Raw genomic sequence first — 18,985 nt, forward strand, 5'->3', positions numbered from 1 at the left:
TGTTTAATAAAGACAAAGCCATCACAAAACTGTTTAAAATTATTTTGATTTTGATCTAAATTAGCCTTGAATAAAGACCAAGCAGTCACATGAATTAACAGAAAAAATGGACAGCCGGACTCGGACTCAGTGGTCAAGAGGCCGGACTCGGACTCGGTGCAAAAATCCGACCGAGTCCACAGCCCTGGTTTCTCTATATTGCAGATTTTATGCTGTATCTCCTGTGATAAACAGGGATTCACTATAATAACCAAACCATAAATTATAATCCCAATCCATAGGGAGCACTGACTGTACCTTTCAAACTCTCTTGTCTTGGTGCACTCCTGTGTTCCTTTGCTTATGACGATCAAGAAGTCTTGTGTCAGAACAAAGGGCACACGCTCTCTCTTGTATCCAAATTTCTTCTTTTTGTGGTCAAGGAAATGACCAAAATCTATGTGGAACAGCTGTGGCGCACCCAAAAAAAATAGGGACACTCAAAATGAGCATAACAGAACATATATACTGTCATGTTGTGAATTTTACCTGTCCATCATCTTTGACCATGATGTTGCTATTGTGTCTATCTCCTATGCCCAGGATAAATGTGGCGACACAATAGCCTGCACACGAGCGTGTGAACAAATCTACGGCTTGGTCATACCTAAAAGAATAAATGTCAATAATAAAAATGTGCATCAGAATTCAGTTCCATCCATACTTCTTGTGACTAGCCCCTGTATTGTTTGTGCCACTCACATCTCGCCCTTGTTCTTATCTTTAAGCCACTGGTGCAGCGTGTGGCTGTTGAACTGCAGCGCCCCCTTTAGGCCTCCTTTACATTGGATCTGCATGATGGTGTGAGAATTCCTCACCACCTCAATCAACCCGACACAGTCACCGATGGACAGACAACCATAGGGAAGCATCCTTGAAAGACAGGGGAAAAGGAAAAAAAAGTTGAGCACCAAGATCAAAGATTTGGGTTTGTGAAACTGCAACTAATTGAAAGGAGTCTCTAAGATCTAGTAAGCCCCTTCCTTATACACCGGCCATCTAAGATGGCTTCCCCCCCACCTTTTATCCACCTTCCTTTGGGGAGTGGCTCTAAAACCGGGCTCCACAAGCTATAGCTTGCAATAATGATTATATTGTGCTATTTTAAAAAGTGCATCTCAAAAATGTGCCAGTGAAGCAAAGATACTAAATCAATGACTCCTATTACAGTGCCTTGCGAAAGTATTCGGCCCCCTTGAACCTTTCAACATTTCGCGACATTTCAGGCTTCAAACATAAAGATATAAAAAAAATATTTTTTGTCAAGAATCAAAAACAAGTGGGACACAATCGTGAAGTGGAATGAAATTTAATGGATAATTTAAACTTTTTTAACTAATAAAAAACTGAAAAATAGGGCGTGCAATATTATTCGGCCCCTTTACTTTCAGTGCAGCAAACTCACTCCAGAAGTTCAGTGAGGATCTTTGAATGATCCAATGTTGTCCTAAATGACTGATGATGATAAATAGAATGCACCTGTGTGTAATCAAGTCTCCGTATAAATGCACCTGCTCTTTGATAGTCTCAGGGTTCTGTTTAAAGTGCAGAGAGAACCATGAAGACAAAGGAACACACCAGGCAGGTCCGAGATACTGTTGTGGAGAAGTTTAAAGCCGGATTTGGATACAAAGAGATTTCCCAAGCTTTAAACATCTCAAGGAGCACTGTGCAAGCAATTATATTGAAATGGAAGGAGTATCAGACCACTGCAAATCTACCAAGACCCGGCCGTCCCTCCAAATTTTCATCTCAAACAAGGAGAAGACTGATCAGAGATGCAGCCAAGAGGCCCATGATCACTCTGGATGAACTGCAGATAACTACAGCTGAGGTGGGAGAGTCTGTCCATAGGACATCAATCAGTCGTGCACTGCACAAATCTGGCCTTTATGGAAGAGTGGCAAGAAGAAAGCCATTTCTGAAAGATATCCATAAAAGGTCTCGTTTAAAGTTTGCCACAAGCCACCGGTGAGACACACCAAACATGTGGAAGATGGTGCTCTGGTCAAATGAAACCAAAATCGAACTTTTTGGCCACAATGCAAAACGATATGTTTGGCGTAAAAGCAACACAGCTCATCACCCTGAACACACCATCACCACTGTCAAACATGGTGGTGGCAGCATCATGGTTTGGGCCTGCTTTTCTTCAGCAGGGACAGGGAAGATGGTTAAAATTGATGGGAAGATGGATGGAGCCAAATACAAGACCATTCTGGAAGAAAACCTGTTGGAGTCTGCAAAAGACCTGAGACTGGGACGGAGATTTATCTTCCAACAGTTGTTAGTTGTCCAAGTGTCCAATCGAGAATCTGTGGAAAGAGCTGAAGACTGCTGTTCACAAACGCTCTCCGTCCAACCTCACTGAGCTCGAGCTGTTTTGCAAGGAAGAATGGGCAAGAATTCCAGTCTCTCGATGTGCAAAACTGATAGAGACATACCCCAAGCGACTTGCAGCTGTAATTGCAGCAAAAAGTGGCGCTACAAAGTATTGGCGCAAGGGGGCCGAATAATATTGCACGCCCCACCTTTCAGTTTTTTATTCGTTAAAAAAGTTTAAATTATCCAATAAATTTTGTTCCACTTCACGATTGTGTCCCACTTGTTGATTCTTGACAAAAAAATTAAACTTTTTTATCTTTATGTTTGAAGCCTGAAATGTCGCGAAATGTTGAAAGGTTCAAGGGGGCCGAATACTTTCGCAAGGCACTGTATATATTTTCAGTACACAATGTGTAGGGTTAGTCAATATTAGAGTCATAAGGTCATTTTTTGGACAAATCTATTCACTCCTAAAACCCCTGATGTCACATACTAATGCAAGATGGGAGTGGTTGAAGTTAACTCGTTAACTCAGGAATTTGCCAGCTACTGATGCATCGGTGCTGCAAACAAAGTGGCAAGTTTAACACCCAGGACTCGCTGTGTAAGCCTGTTTCTTTTTTAAAGCAATTGTAGCCATTGCGCCGACATCACCATCCAACTAATTACCGTTTTTTTCCGTGTATAGTGCGCCCCCATGTATAATACGCACCCTAAAAATGGCATGCTGATGCTGGAAAAAAGCCTGTACCCATGTATAATACGCACCCAATTTTTATGAATTTTATTTTATGAATTTTTTTTTTTTTGGAGGGAGGCAATGGGTCCCATTTTTATAGTCTTTGGTATGGTCTTAACTAGGCTGGATGTAATTTTTTTTGTTGGCTTTGATTTCTCCGACTGCCCATAAACGCACCACCGCGGTCCGTGCGGGCACGGGAAAGAGGCGTGCGGACGTGAAAAAGGGGGCTCTGTATGGGAGAGACGTTGAAGAGGAATAAAAACACCCTTGGAAACCAAAACTTGGTGATTTCAAGTTTCATTTCGAGGGAGATTTGTCACGTCTCGTCCCCAGTTTTGCTATGTGTCTAGGTTGCCATAGTTTCTGTTCGCGTCGCCCCTCTCTTCCTGTGTCACCTCAATCGATGTAACGTGTTTTGTATTTAAGTCCTGTCTGCCCCTCGCTCACCGTCGGATCATTGCATGTGTTACTGTCATGATGTCTGTTTGCTTTCTGTTCCTGTCTTTGGTAATGTCACCCTGTCTTTTTGTTCCACGACTTTGTCGGTCAGTCCTGTTGTTGGTTTTGTTTTCTAAAAAAAAAAAAAAAATAATTAAAAAAAAAAAAAAAAAGAAAAGATTTTTGTACCCATGTATAATGCGCACCCCAGATTTTAGGACAATAAATTCGTTAAATTTTGCACACTATACACGGAAAAAAACGGTAGTACATTGTGTCTCATCGCATTGGGGCTGTCTTTCTTCAATGAGTTCAGTCTGGAAGAGGTGAGCAAAAAGTACAGGCTCGACTGTTACACCTCTGATGTGCTAATTTATTGGAAAGTAAATGTCAAAGTAGCTTTAGTGTCAGATGACCTTAGGTGGCTGGAACAGTTTGCAAGTATTCTGCATTACGGCACAGATCAGAGAAGATAAAAGTTATCCAATGCCTATTAATGAGCACCTGCATCCTTGCTGTCACAGTGAAGTGAGGGACCTACCTGAGATCAAGGCCTTGGTTCTGCCAGATGTTCTCCATTATCCTAATGATCTGCAGCGTCAGCATGTCCTGCCTCAAATCTACAGAGGTACAAAGAGAGGAAGGAGACAACAGGATGAATAACTGTATAATGCCTTTAGGCTTTATGGAGGACAGCTGTCAAGGTTAGTTTGGTCACACAATCTACGGCAGGGGTCACCAACACGGTGCCCGCGGGCACCAGGTCACCCGTGAGGACCGCATGAGTCGCCCGCAGGACTGTTCTAAAATGAGCACAAATAGCGGTACTTGTCAGTGAGTCTGTTTATTTTACAGTCAAACCTCGGTTTCCAAACGTCCTGATTCTCGAACAAATCGGAATTTGAACAAAAAAAGCCGAGATTTTTTGCTTCGGTTGTCGAACACAATTCGGAGGTCGAACCTCGTGATATGAGCCAGTAGGACCCGAGAAAACCCGACCGCGCGGCATGCAGACTGACTCCGTAGTTATTGTATTTTCGTTACTTTGAGGATTGTATTAACCCCTAATCATGCCTCCAAAGAAAGAAAGTGGGAGCAGTAAAGCCATCCTAAAACACAAAGATGCTCTTAAACCAATGCGACAGTGAGCGCCCGGCGCGCTGCAGTTGCGCGATCGGACCAAATTAAGCTCCCTGCGCACTGAGGTCCACTTACATTTTGGAAAGTGCATCAGGACTTTAAAAATATTTTCTAAATTTTAGCGACGGCTCTGTCACAATAATGCGACAAGCGCGGTCCAGTTGTGCGGTCGGCGACGCGCTACTGTTGAGCGTTCGCCAGTGCGCTGCAGTTGCGCGATCGGACAAAATTAAGCTCCCTGCCCACTTACAGTGCCTTGCTAAAGTATTCGGCCCCCTTGCACCTTTCAACATTTCGCCACATTTCAGGCTTCAAACATAAAGATATAAAAAAAATATTTTTTTGTCAAGAATCAAAAACAAGTGGGACACAATCGTGAAGTGGAATGAAATTTATTGGATAATTTAAACTTTTTTAACAAATAAAAAACTGAAAAGTGGGGTGTGCAATATTATTCGGCCCCTTTACTTTCAGTGCAGCAAACTCACTCCAGAAGTTCAGTGAGGATCTTTGAATGATCCAATGTTGTCCTAAATGACTGATGATGATAAATAGAATGCACCTGTGTGTAATCAAGTCTCCGTATAAATGCACCTGCTCTTTGATAGTCTCAGGGTTCTGTTTAAAGCGCAGAGAGAACCATGAAGACAAAGGAACACACCAGGCAGGTCCGAGATATTGTTGTGGAGAAGTTTAAAGCCGGATTTGGATACAAAAAGATTTCCCAAGCTTTAAACATCTCAAGGAGCACCGTGCAAGCAATTATATTGAAATGGAAGGAGTATCAGACCACTGCAAATCTACCAAGACCCAGCCGTCCCTCCAAACTTTCATCTCAAACAAGGAGAAGACTGATCAGAGATGCAGCCAAGAGGTCCATGATTACTCTGGGTGAACTGCAGATAACTACACCTGAGGTAGGAGAGTCTGTCCATAGGAAAACAATCAGTCGTGCACTGCACAAATCTTTGCCTTTATGGAAGAGTGGCAAGAAGAAAGCCATTTCTCAAAGATATCCATAAAAAGTCTCGTTTAAAGTTTGCCACAAGCCACCTGGAAGACACACCAAACATGTGGAAGAAGGTGCTCTGGTCAGATGAAACCAAAATCGAACTTTTTGGCCACAATGCAAAACGATATGTTTGGCGTAAAAGCAACACAACCCTGAACACACCATCCCCACTGTCAAACATGGTGGTGGCAGCATCATGATTTGGGCCTGCTTTTCTTCAGCAGGGACAGGGAAGATGGCTAAAATTGATGGGAAGATGGATAGAGCCAAATACAGGACCATTCTGGAAGAAAACCTGTTGGAGTCTGCAAAAGACCTGAGACTGGGACGGAGATTTATCTCCCAACAGGACAATGATCCAAAACAAAGCCAAATCTACAATGGAATGGTTCACAAATAGACGTATCCAGGTGTTAGAATGGCCATGTCAAAGTCCAGACCTGAATCCAATCGAGAATCTGTGGAAAGAGCTGAAGACTGCTGTTCACAAACGCTCTCCATCCAACCTCACTGAGCTCGAGCTGTTTTGCAAGGAAGAATGGGCAAGAATTCCAGTCTCTCGATGTGCAAAACTGATAGAGACATACCCCAAGCGACTTGCAGCTATAATTGCAGCAAAAGGTGGTGCTACAAAGTATTAGCGCAAGGGAGCCGGATAATATTGCACGCCCAACTTTTCAGTTTTCTATTTGTTAAAAAAGTTTAAATTTTCCAATAAATTTTGTTCCACTTCACGATTGTGTCCCACTTGTTGTTGATTCTTGACAAAAAATTAAACTTTTATATCTTTATGTTTGAAGCCTGAAATGTCGCAAAATGTTGAAAGGTTCAAGGGGGACTACTTTCGCAGCAAGGCACTGTAAGTTCACTTAAATTTTGGAAAGTACATCAGGACTTTAAAAATATTTTCTAAATTTCAGCGACGGCTCTGTCACAATAATGCGACCAGCGCGGTGCAAGTGCGTGGTGGGCCACGTGCTACGGTTGCGCGTTCGGCAGTGCGCTGCAGTTGCGCGATTGGCCAATATGCGCAAATGAAAAATTGCTTAAAAAAGGCGGGGATTTTTTGTCTTGAAACGGATTACTTTTTTTTTTCCATTATTTGTAATGGGAAAAATAGATTCGGAATTCGACCGATTCGCCTCTCGAACCGCTTTCTGGGACAGAATGTGGTCAAAAACCAATGTTTGACTGTAATTTTTGCTATTTTTGTTAAATTCACACTTACATGTGAACTGGAAATGACAATAATAACACAGTGAAAGCCAAATTGAGCAAATTGGCTATTTCAGAAGTGTGTGTCAAACTGGTAGCCCTTTGCCTTAATCAGTACCCAGGAAGGGGGTGGGGGGGGAGCTATCCAGGGCGCTTGCATGTGTTGGCTCACATGTTGAGCTTTTGAGTTGTGAAATAAAGAGCCGGTTATCAAACCTGGTACTTTGGTAACGCTACAATATAGTTATATACGTAGATCTGTGGAATAATTGGATCTGCCAACTGACAACGAGGGTGACGTCAGCGCGCACGTAGGTCCGGAATTGATAGCTGCTTTTTTTTGTTGTTGGTTTTTTTTGACACAGAGGATGAATATTCCGGTGGATTTAACGATTTGGAGTGACACGGATGGTTTGTTAAAATTGTTGTTTATATTACATTTATTTGATATATCTAGTCTGACGTCAACGGCCCACGTACTTCCGGCGTCAACAACGGTGTTTTTTTTGTTTTTTTTTAAGTGACAGAAGACAAAGATTCTGATGAATTTATTGATTTGGAGTGACACAGATGGTTCGATAAAATTGTTGTTTATATTATCTTTATTTGATATATCTAGTCTGACGTCCGCAGCGCACGCAGTCTTTCCGGCGTCAACAGCTGTTTTGTTTTTTTCCAAGTGACACTGAAGACGAAGATTCTGATGGATTTATTGATTTGGAGTGACACGAATGGTTCGATAATATTGTTGTTTGTAGTATTGTTATTTCATACATACTTTATATATTGTTATATGGGCCTGTAGAAAATCATAAACTGGAACGCGCCGCTGACGTCGGACTTGTTTACATAAAGGAGGACCAAATCGATCGATGGCTTTAATGATTTGGAGTGACACAGATGGTTTGATAAAGGTGTTATTTATGTTATAGTTATTTGAATAACTATTATTGTTACATCAGGCCCGTTCTCAGCTTCTCGTTTGTGTTTATGTCACGTTAGCATATCGTTTAGCCTGTTGTTGCTCGTTCATGTCTATTCTTGGTGTTGAATTTTGTCAAATAAATTTCCCCCAAAATGCCACTTATACACCGGAGCGACATGTTTTTTTTCCACTTTATTGTGCATTTTATTGCTGATGCGACGTATATTCCAGAGCGACTTTTAGTCCGAAAAATACGGTATATCAGGAGTGCCAGAGCAATTCCTGAAAGAAAGAGCATATGTGCTCATCAAACTCACCATCTCCATTTTTGAAGATGATTTCATTGTTCTGAAACAGGAGCTCTGACATCATATCTGGGTTTTCCCAATTAAGCCACAGAGGTCGCTTGGCAGATGACATCATCCGACATTCTTCCAGACTGGAAAACAAACCAGCACACAATTAGTGTGAAGCAGAGAAAGAATGGTCGAACTTGGAGAGAGATGGCTGACAAAATAATTTAATTATAAAAATCATCAAGAGAGAGTCTTCATCCAGGCTGTATCAAAACGCATTGGACCATAAACATCTGTACCAGAGTGGCGAGGCTTTTTCTCATGCTTTTTATTAACATTTTGCCTCCCGAGTTTGAAACACATTTGTTATGTTTATGTTTTTATACCAGCGGTCCGGCGAGTTACATAAGGAATCTCAAGTACCGGAGGTTTCCCAGCTGATGTGCTGGATTGAGTGGGGAGGTGAAGCTCTGCAGTGCATCCATATAGTCTGGCCTCCTCATCTGCTCCACCAGAAACTTCATTTGAACCTGAGAACAGAGAAACATGTAAATCAATAACACAGCAGATGTGGACAGCTGAGGGAGCCAAGCCGGAGCAGTAAATAGAAGCATTGCCTATCTGCTTGCTTGTTTCAGGAAAGTTAGCAACGCTTCGCAGTGACGTAACACTGATGTACTCAAGGATGAGGGGGAGAATAAATACCCTGTGGGCATCTATGCTGTCCACACACAACTCTTAGCAATACAAAGCAAGAATAATGAAAATATTCTGGTTGATAGATTGTACGGTAAAATAATATGAGACATTTATAATTCCGTTTTTTTGCGTGTATAATGCGCAAAATTTAACTAATTTATTGTCCTAAAATCTGGGGTGCGCATTATACACGGGTACAAATATTATTATTATTTATTTTTTTTTTTTTTTTAAGAAAATCATGGTACAACAAAACCAACAACAGGACTGACCGACAAAGTCATGGAACAAAAAGACAGGGTGACATTACCAAAGACAGGAACAGAAACCAAACAGACATCATGACAGTAACACATGCAATGATCCGACGGTGAGCGAGGGGCAGACAGGACTTAAATACAAAACATGTTACATTAATTGAGGTGACACAGGAAGGGAGGGGCGACGCGAACAGAAACTATGGCAACCTAGACACATAGCAAAACTGGGGACGAGACATGACAAATCTCCCTCGAAATAAAACTTGAAATCACCTTTCTTCTTGTTTGTTGTCAATCGCGCATCGCATTCAGCCATCCTGCCCAACACACTTAGTCAGTAAAATTCATAATTGACGACACATTGTTTGATGCGATGGTGCAATCCTTGATGGTGTGTTATTGTCAAATATTGTTTGTTTTTTAATCTCCATCGCGGACCAGACGTCATACCGAGGCAGTATCACTGCGCATGCGCACTATGGATCCGATGCGCAAAAGGGATGCTCAAGACACGTCAGCTATATAAAGAGCGAGAGTTCAGTTTTCTTCCTATTAGTTTCAATTCACAGTTTAATTAGCAGTTTCAATCAGCAAATAACAAAATGCGTATTACAGGTAATATTTTATTTCACAACACTTTGCCTCGATCTTTTCGTCTCTGCTGTTCACTTCAAACACGCCCCATACGAACGCAATGCTCTCGTATCAGACGCTTGCTCGATCACCTGCTCGTTTGCTGTCACAATGTACCCTACACAAATCCGAAACATTTGTTGCGGCTCCGAGTAACCACGAGGGGCAAGTTTTGGTTTCCAAGTTTTTTTTTTATTCCTCTTCAACTTCTCTCCCATACAGAGCCAGAGCCGCCTTTTTCACATGTCCGCACTGATCGCGGTGGTGCCACTACGGGCAGTTGGAGAAATCAACGCCAACAAAAAAAAATACATCCAGCCTAGTTAAGACCATACCAAAGACTATAAAAATGGGACCCATTGCCTCCCTGCGTGTGTGACGATCGTTGGTAAAAAAAAGGGTGCGTATTATACATGGGTACAGGCTTTTTCCAGCATCAACATGGCATTTTAGGGTGCGTATTATACATGGGGGCGCATTATACACGGAAAAAAACTGTAAAAAATAAATGGCCATTTCTATTTCTAGGAAAAGAAAAATGATACCCCAACATAATACTAAGTGTCTCTGACAGTCATTTGCATTCAATGCCAATTTTTGCCCCTGCTAAACGGTTCTCTAATTTTTTTTTTTAATAATAAAACATCGTATAAAGCATGAATCACCACAGGAAATCAGCAACCATTCCAACCTCATCCCACTCTAAAGCACTATAATGATCTCAATAGCCCCAAGGCCAGATGTTGACGAGATTAAACTCAATGATTTGGCCAAGCAGCTGTCAGCAGTCAGATTACCTTCTGTGCCTCATCCTTTTTCTCTTGTTTGAGGAGGTCAGTGAGATTGATGAGTTTCTCCATAGCCTCCACCTGCCGGCTCAGATGCTTCAGGTACATGCCGCAGGCTCTGCAGTACGACTCCAGCAGGAGTCCAAACCTCTGGCTCACTGTCTTGTTGTGCATTTCTGATCTGAAGACATAGAGGGAAAGAAACATTGTTAGTGTCTATATGCCTTATCAAAAGAAATTCTGTACCACTGGACAACTCATTTATTTTTTCTTTCTTAAAGGGGAAGAATGAAATTGCAATTGAAGTAACGTGTTTGTTTTCTTAGAACTGGGACTGTGGCTGTGTTGAGAATTAACCAGTCACATTCAAATTAATGTTAAAGAGTCTTCCTGGTGATTTTCGGAAAGAAACACACCCCCACACTCAGCTGCAAAGCTAACTTGTACTCACTGCTAACCTCATCACCTTAGCTGAGCTCTGCAGTCTGGACACTGACAGCTCCACTTGGTCATCCCCCCCTCCCCCTTCCCCCTTCCCTTTCCCTTTCCCTTTCCCTTTCCCTTTCCCTTTCCCTTCCCCTTCCCTTCCCTTCCCTTCCCACCACCTTCTCGAGTCCCACACTGCAGCCTTCTTGACACCGCACTGCTCTGGTGCAATTCCATTCCTCCCAAAAATTCACGCAATTATGACCTAGGCGGTATACAGCGGGGTTGGGAGGAACAATAGATTATTTGATTCATTGTGTTCTTTCTGTGCTTGCAGCTTCACCTTGCACAATGAATACATTTGCTGGCAAACGTGTCTTCCGTTTTAATAAAAGAGAATGAAAGAAAATGTAACTTTATTTATTAAAGGAAAGCACTCCAGAGACCCAACTATTTGTATACAAGCAATTACTTGATTTTCCATATGTTCCTGAAAGTCACAAGTTGAAGTTAAAATATGCAACCTATATTGTTCTGAATATTTTTGGTGCCAAATATTTTTTTGCCATCAATTCCTAATAAAGACAAATTGGTTTCTATACTGTACATAAAAATGAACTTACTTTAGATGCCAAAAGAAGAAATGTCCTATCCTCTGATTGGTTAATGCCTTTTTTAGCAGGAAACGGCCGAGTGGATTATCAAGGTACTGCTCATACTTTAGAACCTGTCAGAGAATATTTAGTAATATACAAGAAAAGCATGAATAATTCAGCATGTGCATCATCTGAAAGACGTGATAAAAGAAGTTTAAGAATAAACAAAAAATATATATACCTCACCTGAACCAGTTGAATAAGGTACTGTGACAGTTTGTCATCAGTTAAATACTTCTCAAGGCACTTTACAGCAAAATTTCTGATCATGGGATCGGGAAAGTTGCAATCCAGCAACTCCATGGCTTGTTCCGGCTTGATAGCCGGCCAATTCTTCAGAAGGCAATACATCTGTCGGCATAGAGGTACAATTACGCTGAGTAATTGCAAACGCATGAAAACAAACTTATTTGTTTATTTATTATTTATTCATCACTCTTATTTATTTATTGTTTGTGTCTTCTTGTTTTTATTTTTTTGTGTTGTTTACTTGTATGTACTATATTGTGTACGATGTCTCGTCACCGTGGGATAGTGGGAACGTAATTTCGATTTCTTTGTGTGTCTTGGCATGTGAAGAAATTGACAATAAAGCAGACTTTGACTTTACAGTTGATGAAACAGGGAATTAGCTGTGTTTATCAATTGTGAAATCTGCTGAGTTATATTTGTAAAAAATAAGCCTGGTAGACATCTGTTTTCCCAAACAATGTCCTGAAATTAATGTCAGCAATTGGGGGGTGCTTACTTGTGCAACCTCATCTCTGGAGTTCCATTTCACAGCAAGGAGGATCTTGGGAAGGATGTCGGGCATGTTGACACAATAATGTCTGTGAAACAAAATGCTATTTTAAAAAACTACCCAGAAACCTAAGAACCCTATTTGCCATATACTATCCGTCACATCATGCAACATGATGCACTTGCACACATTACCTGTGCCTCCACAAAAAGTCTTTCTCCTGCTCAGTGATCTCAGACAACGGGTCCCGGTTACACACTTGGCGAAGCTGCTCATTGTCAATGTCTGTGAAGGGGTTGTCTCGGGCCACTCTATTGCTCTATAGCACCACATGACACATTGAAATAAACTGAAAGACCATATAACAGTGGAACATTGTTTTTTTTTTGTATGCTTACAATATGATATGGGTACAAACTTAAGATGTGTGCTCTCTTACCAAACCCGTGGGGCAGTAATTAAAGCCAAGCTCTCTGGATATATTCCAGTTTGCGTGGTCCTCAATGGTGGTCAAATCAGGGAACGTCACTGGTGAGCTAAAATGGTCAAACTCCAACTCCAGACAAGGGGTTTCCTATAAGATTTTAATGTAGATTTTATTACATTCAACAATGTGGTTACCGTCAGCTATATTAAAAATGGAGACTCTGATGTCTATGTTCCATAGAATACAGAACTAGATTCCGAAGAAAATTTGGCTAACCTTGTTGGGGTTTGAGCCAGAGACGCCGATGGGGTTGAGCAAATCCTCCAAGCCATGTGGGACGGGCCAGAGGTTGAGCGCCATCTTCCCTGCTACGAGTGTGTGGGTGTAGTCAAACAGGTTAATGTTGCCCCAGGCCAGAGGACAGTGCTCCTACAAGAAAATACCAGCAAGATGATGTGTATGAAAACAATAGCAACAAAGCCACATGACTAATTTGTTTGGGTTCCATGATGCTGTTTGTCAACGTAAATAGAGTACATCAAGTCAGAGCTGAGACAAAACAAAGCAAGGCAGCCTTGTTAATATAGTGAATATGATACACAAGGTAACACAATGTGCTTTATATGATTAAAAGTACACCATTTAAAAGCATTTTTTAAAAAGAACTAAAGATAGTTTAATTGCAGATAACCTCTTTTGCTCCCTTCCTCCCTTTAACAGAACAAATGGAGAGGCAAAGACGAGCAGCGCGCGGGATGTCTGGAATGTACATGTCGTAGTTGAGCCACTCATTCCACCTAGAAAAGATAAGGATGACGTTTTCAAATAAAAAAAAATTAAAAAAACAAAAGCGTGTGTTATAGTATTTTGTTAGGAATTACCTGGGATTTGAACAAGGCACGCGCTGAGTGTTGACATTGTCGCACAGCTGCTCTCCACCATGGTATATGCCAGTCCTGACGTAGATCTAAATCGGGCACAAACAAACCCCAAACTATTCACCTCCATCCTGACTACATTATAATGTGAAGGAAGAGGACAAAACTTGCCAAACTAAGAGCTAACAACTGCAACCAACAATAACAATAACATATGATGTAACCACATACATTTGCTGCATTTGTACCTTGTCTATGTCTCTAATATTGACATTGACGTAAGTAGCGCACAGCACCCGAATCCTTAGTGCTCCGTTGATAGTCCATAGTGACTTTGTGGATGTTTCCCCATTCATGTAAGGTGTTGCTGTGGATATTCGTCGGGCGTACGATGGCATGGTGAAATTGTCCATTGGCAGTTGGGAATATAGACTGTCTTTTGCCATCAGCATCAAGTTGGGCATTCGCCCCAACATGATGCAGCTGCGCACATACTGAGGAGAGACACAAATAAAATACATTCATGAAATAAATATTCGTGCATTATATTTATAACACATTTTTATTCAAATTGAATCTGATACTAATTTGACACGATGGATTTTGCGTTCAATGGATAATCATTGGATGTAGTCCCATGAATTAGATTACCTTGTACTGACTCAGGGGGTATTTCTCCAGTAAGTACTCATCACAACCACAGACTTTGAGGATGTATTTCCCTTGATACTCCTGCACACACATCTTTAACTGCTCTTGAGAGAGCAGCATACTGCGCGTCTTCTTGCGAATAGCCTCAGCGATAACCTGTTCCGGCACGCAGTCATGGTTGATCTTCAAAGTGTACTTTTGCTTATCATTGCTGGGTGACACAATAACCCATATTACCACAATTATTTGACCTGAGGAAAAGGAAATAGAGTGTTTGCTAAAATATAGATTTAAGAAAAAATATATATTATCACTAACTTTTCTTTTTCTCTCACCTTTATCTAGTTTGTTGTAGATGTGCCTGGGCAGTTCTGCTGAGGATTCCACATTGGGAGGATAGACATACAACGCTCTACTGTGGGGTCCGTTACAATCTCTAAGGTCCACTGCCTCTTTGCAAACATTCAAAATGTTCCGTCTAAAGTCCTGCACTTCGGGATCTTTAACCAAATCAAACTCACATATGGGCATCCCAATAGCAAAACCTACAAGGGAAGTGCAAACAATACCAACAGTATGACTACTGTAATTAAGTTCTGCTTTCTTTCTTTGCATGCCTCTTTAACAATTTTTAGACAAGCACAGAAATACTTGTGGACATTTTGAACACAAAAAAACGGTGACAAAGGTGCCACCTAGAGCACTGTGGCTAAAGAGCAGAAACATAGACTGTTATACATTTATGAGTGTGGTTGTGATAAATATCTAACAACAAATGCACTTTATTTGTTTGATTTTTTTGGGCATAGTGCCGTTCTACCTCACTGAAAACAACAATCACAATAAACATATTATCAATATAATATCTCCGTGACAATGTCAATTAAAAGCAAGCCTGGTTAGCTTTGACAGATTTCCATACAGGTCATACACAGGTCTCATTGTGACCATCGGTATTATTATCATTACATTATTTTATTACTTTTCTCGTAATTCAAACACTATACGTACCTATTTCTCGATTGAGAATCTTTTCTTCTCTGTTGCCTACAGGCTCAATGACTTTGAGAAAAGCCTGGAAGAGTCTGAGGTCACATAACCTCCTGGTTTCATCATAAAACTCCTCTAGTTCTGCCTCTTGGGTGACACTGACAAAGATGTAGGAGCTCTCCTCTTGGAGTAGATGGTAAAGAGGATATTTCCGGGCTTCTTTGAAAAGCTCGTGCTTCACTGTGATCAGCGTGGCCTCACGGAGGCACTCCAACGTGAGGATCATGCCATTCGGCAGGAGGCAGTCTACTTTGATGCTGGGTGGCATCAAGTGCATCCCCCATAATTCTCCTGAGGACGGCCGGGGAGGCATGGTTGTTACAGGTGATCCACCTGCGTATTATGAGATTTATGGGAACCAGCTAAATGAATAGAAGAAAAACAAGAGTTACAAATGAACAACCAGCCCAAGAACAATAATGCTGTACAGTACTGAAAATTGTATTTTTTATTTCAAAGCTGATGAGCTTACTTGTCTTAACGGGAAGAATTTTGTTTTGGAACTTTTGTACACGCTCGCTGAGTTTCCAATGATACCAGTCTTTTTAAAGTACGATAAAAGATTAAGACGGTCATGACAGTTTCGAACTTTAATTCAATTGTCAACACTGTCTTTTTATGAAAACATTGACAATAAAAGTGTGCATTTTCACTTGTTTTAAGTCACAACTTATCGTTTGTTTCAGGGAAATTGTCATTATACGACTGCGGTCCTTTTTAAAAGATCTTTCTCGGTAATGCTGGTATTATGTAAATGAATGTATCTTTTACACACCAATATTCCAATGACCAAGGTAATGTTAAATCTCACGGTTACCACTAAAACACATTGCAATTGTGATATGAATATAATTGTCTTCAAAAGAATATGTCTTAGGGGGCACGCTCTGAGACTTGCGGTGCTAATATATTTTTATATAATTAATATATAATTAATAATATAATATATAATATAAACTAATATAATTAAACTTGCCAGTCATCCCTTCAAACTTTGTTTTGCTACTAATGCTAGTTGACGAATTGTCCAACTATGTAGATCGATTTCACGTGCAATGCGTAGGCAAACACAAGCCCGTATACATCCATAACATATACATGTGTTATTTAGTACTTGTTTATCAGAAGGGGTAAAGAAGAAAACAATGCAAACTACCTGTGTCACAGCGCTAGCCCAAACCGGATGGCCGCGAAGCTAGCCATCCAGCACAATCATTAGCAGCGGCGGCTAACTGGGCAAATCCCATTCGTGCCAGCTTTGGAGGTCCAAACATTAGTCCTTCCAAACTAGGACCGTGGGGCCGTAATACGCCTCGAACTGGCCCGTAGTTGTGCGAGAAATGACTGACTACTTCATGATGTTGCCCAATGGGCTGCCCAAAAAATGAACGGCACAGTGTGGCAGCATGCTAGCTGGATGGAGCTAACTGCTAGCGGGCTCCTCGTGACGGACCGCCTTCTCCGAGATGAGGGAAGGGGCTTGTTGACGGCGGAGAGTTTACCGTTTTTTTCCGTGTATAATGCGCCCCCATGTATAATACGCACCCTAAAAATGGCATGTTGATGCTGGAAAAAAGCCTGTACCTGTGGTGTGCAAGGACTGGAGTCGGAGGCGGAGTGACAAATAACGGTGCCAACGGCAGTTGTTTTAATGACATTTATAATTATCTTCACTCAACCACGGGCCGACTCTTTTCCCCTCGAGATCCTAACACACACTAAACTAAACAGGAAACTCCCACACCTGTAAACCATCCCACCGGAACTCGGCAACGTGAACTTAGGTTCCGGGTGAATTATGTCAACCCACTACACAAGCCCCCCCAGAATTCACCCATAGTCAAAATCCCCACGCCGGAAAGGAACGACAGCCCGACCACAGCGGGTGTAGGAGGCAGGGGCTGGCAGGGGGTCAGGGGCAGGGGGCGCCGCCGGCAAGACCGCTGGGCTGGACGGTCGCGTTGTCGGTCGGGCAGGCGGGAGCTCGGTCCGGTCGGAGGGGCGAGGCGCTGGGGGGCGTCCGCGGCGTGGGGCCTGCGCCAATTCCAATGTCCGGGAAACATCCACGTGGGCAGGCTTAATCCTATCAACCGAGATAGTCTCAGGCCTACCGCCGATGTCCACGACCATGCTCTTACCCCCGTGCTGCAAGACCTTAAAAGGCCCGTCGTAAGGCGGACGCAACGGTCCGCGGTGGGCGTCGTGGCGGATGAACACAAAACCCGCCGAGCGTAGGTTTGTGGGCACCCGGGAAACAGGGGTGCAGTGCTGTGACGTGGGGACAGGTGCGAACGTCCTGGCGACTTCCAGCAGGGAGGACCGCTGCCCGGCCGCCGACCAAGGCGTTGTGGTGTCCGGAATGAAGTCCCCAGGAACTCGTAGTACCTGGCCGTAGACAAGCTCAGCAGACGAGGACTGCAGGTCCTCCTTAGGGGCCGTCCTGAGGCCCAGCATGACCCAGGGAAGCCTGTCCACCCAGTTGCCATCCACCAGACTGGCGCGTAGAGCAGCCTTCATGGAGCGGTGGAACCGCTCGCACAGCCCGTTAGCCTGGGGGTGATATGCGGTGGTGCGGTGCAGCTTGACGCCTAAGTCCCTAGCAAACACATTCCAGATCTCGGAAGTAAACTGTGCACCCCGGTCCGAGGAGAGGTCTGAAGGTGTTCCAAGGCGTGCGACCCATGTGCCGATAAACGCCCGGGCCACGTCAGCAGCTGAGGTTGAGGAGAGGGGGACGGCCTCAGGCCAACGGGTCGTCCTGTCCACCATGGTGAGGAGGTAGGTGAAACCATGGGAAGGGGGGAGCGGGCCCACAAGGTCGATGTTGACGTGGTCGAACCTCCTCTCGGGGACAGTAAACGGCTCCAACGGGGCCTTGGTATGGCGGTGCACCTTCGCACGCTGACAAGCCACACATGAGTCGACCCAGGCCCGCACGTCTCTCTTCAGCCCTTTCCAGACGAACTTCTGAGCCACCAGCCTCACGGACGCTTTTCTGCCAGGATGGGACAGGCCGTGTATCGCCTCAAAGACAGCCCGCTGCCAGCCGGCAGGGACAAGTGGTCTAGGTTGGCCGGTGGAGAGGTCGCACCACAGCCTGATTCCTGAGTCGCCAACCGCGACCTCCTCCAGACGCAGCCCAGTGTCCGAGTCTCTGAGCGACTGGATCCCAGGATCTGAGGCTTGGTCAGCACTCATACTTGAGTAGTCGAGCCCCAGCTGAACCGTGTGGATGACCGCTCTAGAGAGGCAATCGGCGACCACGTTGGACTTGCCGGCGATGTGTCGGATATCTGTGGTGTACTCGGAGATAAAAGACAGCTGACGCTGCTGGCGGGCGGACCACGGCTCAGCCACCTTGGACATAGAGAACGTGAGGGGTTTGTGGTCGACGAAAACCGTAAACTCACGGCCTTCCAGGATGGAGCGGAAATGGCGGATCGCCAACCAGACGCCGAGTAGCTCCCTGTCGAATGTGCTGTATTTGCGCTCCCTAGGGACCAGCTGGCGGCTGAAAAAGGCGAGCGGTTGCCAGGCGCCACCAACCCACTGCTCAAATACAGCACCAACTGCGTAGTCAGATGCGTCGGTTGTGAGGGCGACCGGGGCTCCAGGCGACGGGTGGACCAACATGGTGGCCTGG

General features: G+C 43.4%; 1 protein-coding gene across 5 annotated transcripts in view; it reads right to left on the bottom strand.

The window, feature by feature from the left end:
* LOC133166150 (phosphatidylinositol 4,5-bisphosphate 3-kinase catalytic subunit alpha isoform) overlaps nucleotides 1-16,886 on the bottom strand; it is a 28,896-nt gene extending 12,010 nt beyond the window's left edge. For 2 of the 5 annotated variants that reach the window (XM_061296179.1, XM_061296181.1), the window contains exons 1-20: nucleotides 16,499-16,883; nucleotides 15,304-15,704; nucleotides 14,628-14,837; nucleotides 14,293-14,543; nucleotides 13,890-14,135; nucleotides 13,645-13,730; nucleotides 13,455-13,560; nucleotides 13,040-13,192; nucleotides 12,776-12,910; nucleotides 12,531-12,655; nucleotides 12,343-12,424; nucleotides 11,781-11,945; nucleotides 11,562-11,665; nucleotides 10,522-10,693; nucleotides 8,556-8,662; nucleotides 8,154-8,275; nucleotides 4,086-4,164; nucleotides 742-912; nucleotides 529-646; nucleotides 298-449 (exon numbers count right to left, since the gene is read on the bottom strand). In XM_061296179.1, coding sequence (XP_061152163.1) covers nucleotides 298-449; nucleotides 529-646; nucleotides 742-912; nucleotides 4,086-4,164; nucleotides 8,154-8,275; nucleotides 8,556-8,662; nucleotides 10,522-10,693; nucleotides 11,562-11,665; nucleotides 11,781-11,945; nucleotides 12,343-12,424; nucleotides 12,531-12,655; nucleotides 12,776-12,910; nucleotides 13,040-13,192; nucleotides 13,455-13,560; nucleotides 13,645-13,730; nucleotides 13,890-14,135; nucleotides 14,293-14,543; nucleotides 14,628-14,837; nucleotides 15,304-15,655 — 2,936 coding nt within the window. In that variant the 5' untranslated portion in view covers nucleotides 15,656-15,704; nucleotides 16,499-16,883. Of the gene's footprint in view, nucleotides 1-59; nucleotides 222-297; nucleotides 450-528; nucleotides 647-741; nucleotides 913-4,085; nucleotides 4,165-8,153; nucleotides 8,276-8,555; nucleotides 8,663-10,521; nucleotides 10,694-11,561; nucleotides 11,666-11,780; nucleotides 11,946-12,342; nucleotides 12,425-12,530; nucleotides 12,656-12,775; nucleotides 12,911-13,039; nucleotides 13,193-13,454; nucleotides 13,561-13,644; nucleotides 13,731-13,889; nucleotides 14,136-14,292; nucleotides 14,544-14,627; nucleotides 14,838-15,303; nucleotides 15,705-16,498 lie in introns of those variants that run through there. The other 3 variants (XM_061296182.1, XM_061296180.1, XM_061296183.1) reach the window with 3 other exon arrangements.
* Between the last annotated feature and the right edge of the window lie 2,099 nt (nucleotides 16,887-18,985).

Source organism: Syngnathus typhle, linkage group LG13 (assembly GCF_033458585.1).
Source record: "Syngnathus typhle isolate RoL2023-S1 ecotype Sweden linkage group LG13, RoL_Styp_1.0, whole genome shotgun sequence".
In the NCBI taxonomy this organism is placed as follows: domain Eukaryota; kingdom Metazoa; phylum Chordata; class Actinopteri; order Syngnathiformes; family Syngnathidae; genus Syngnathus; species Syngnathus typhle.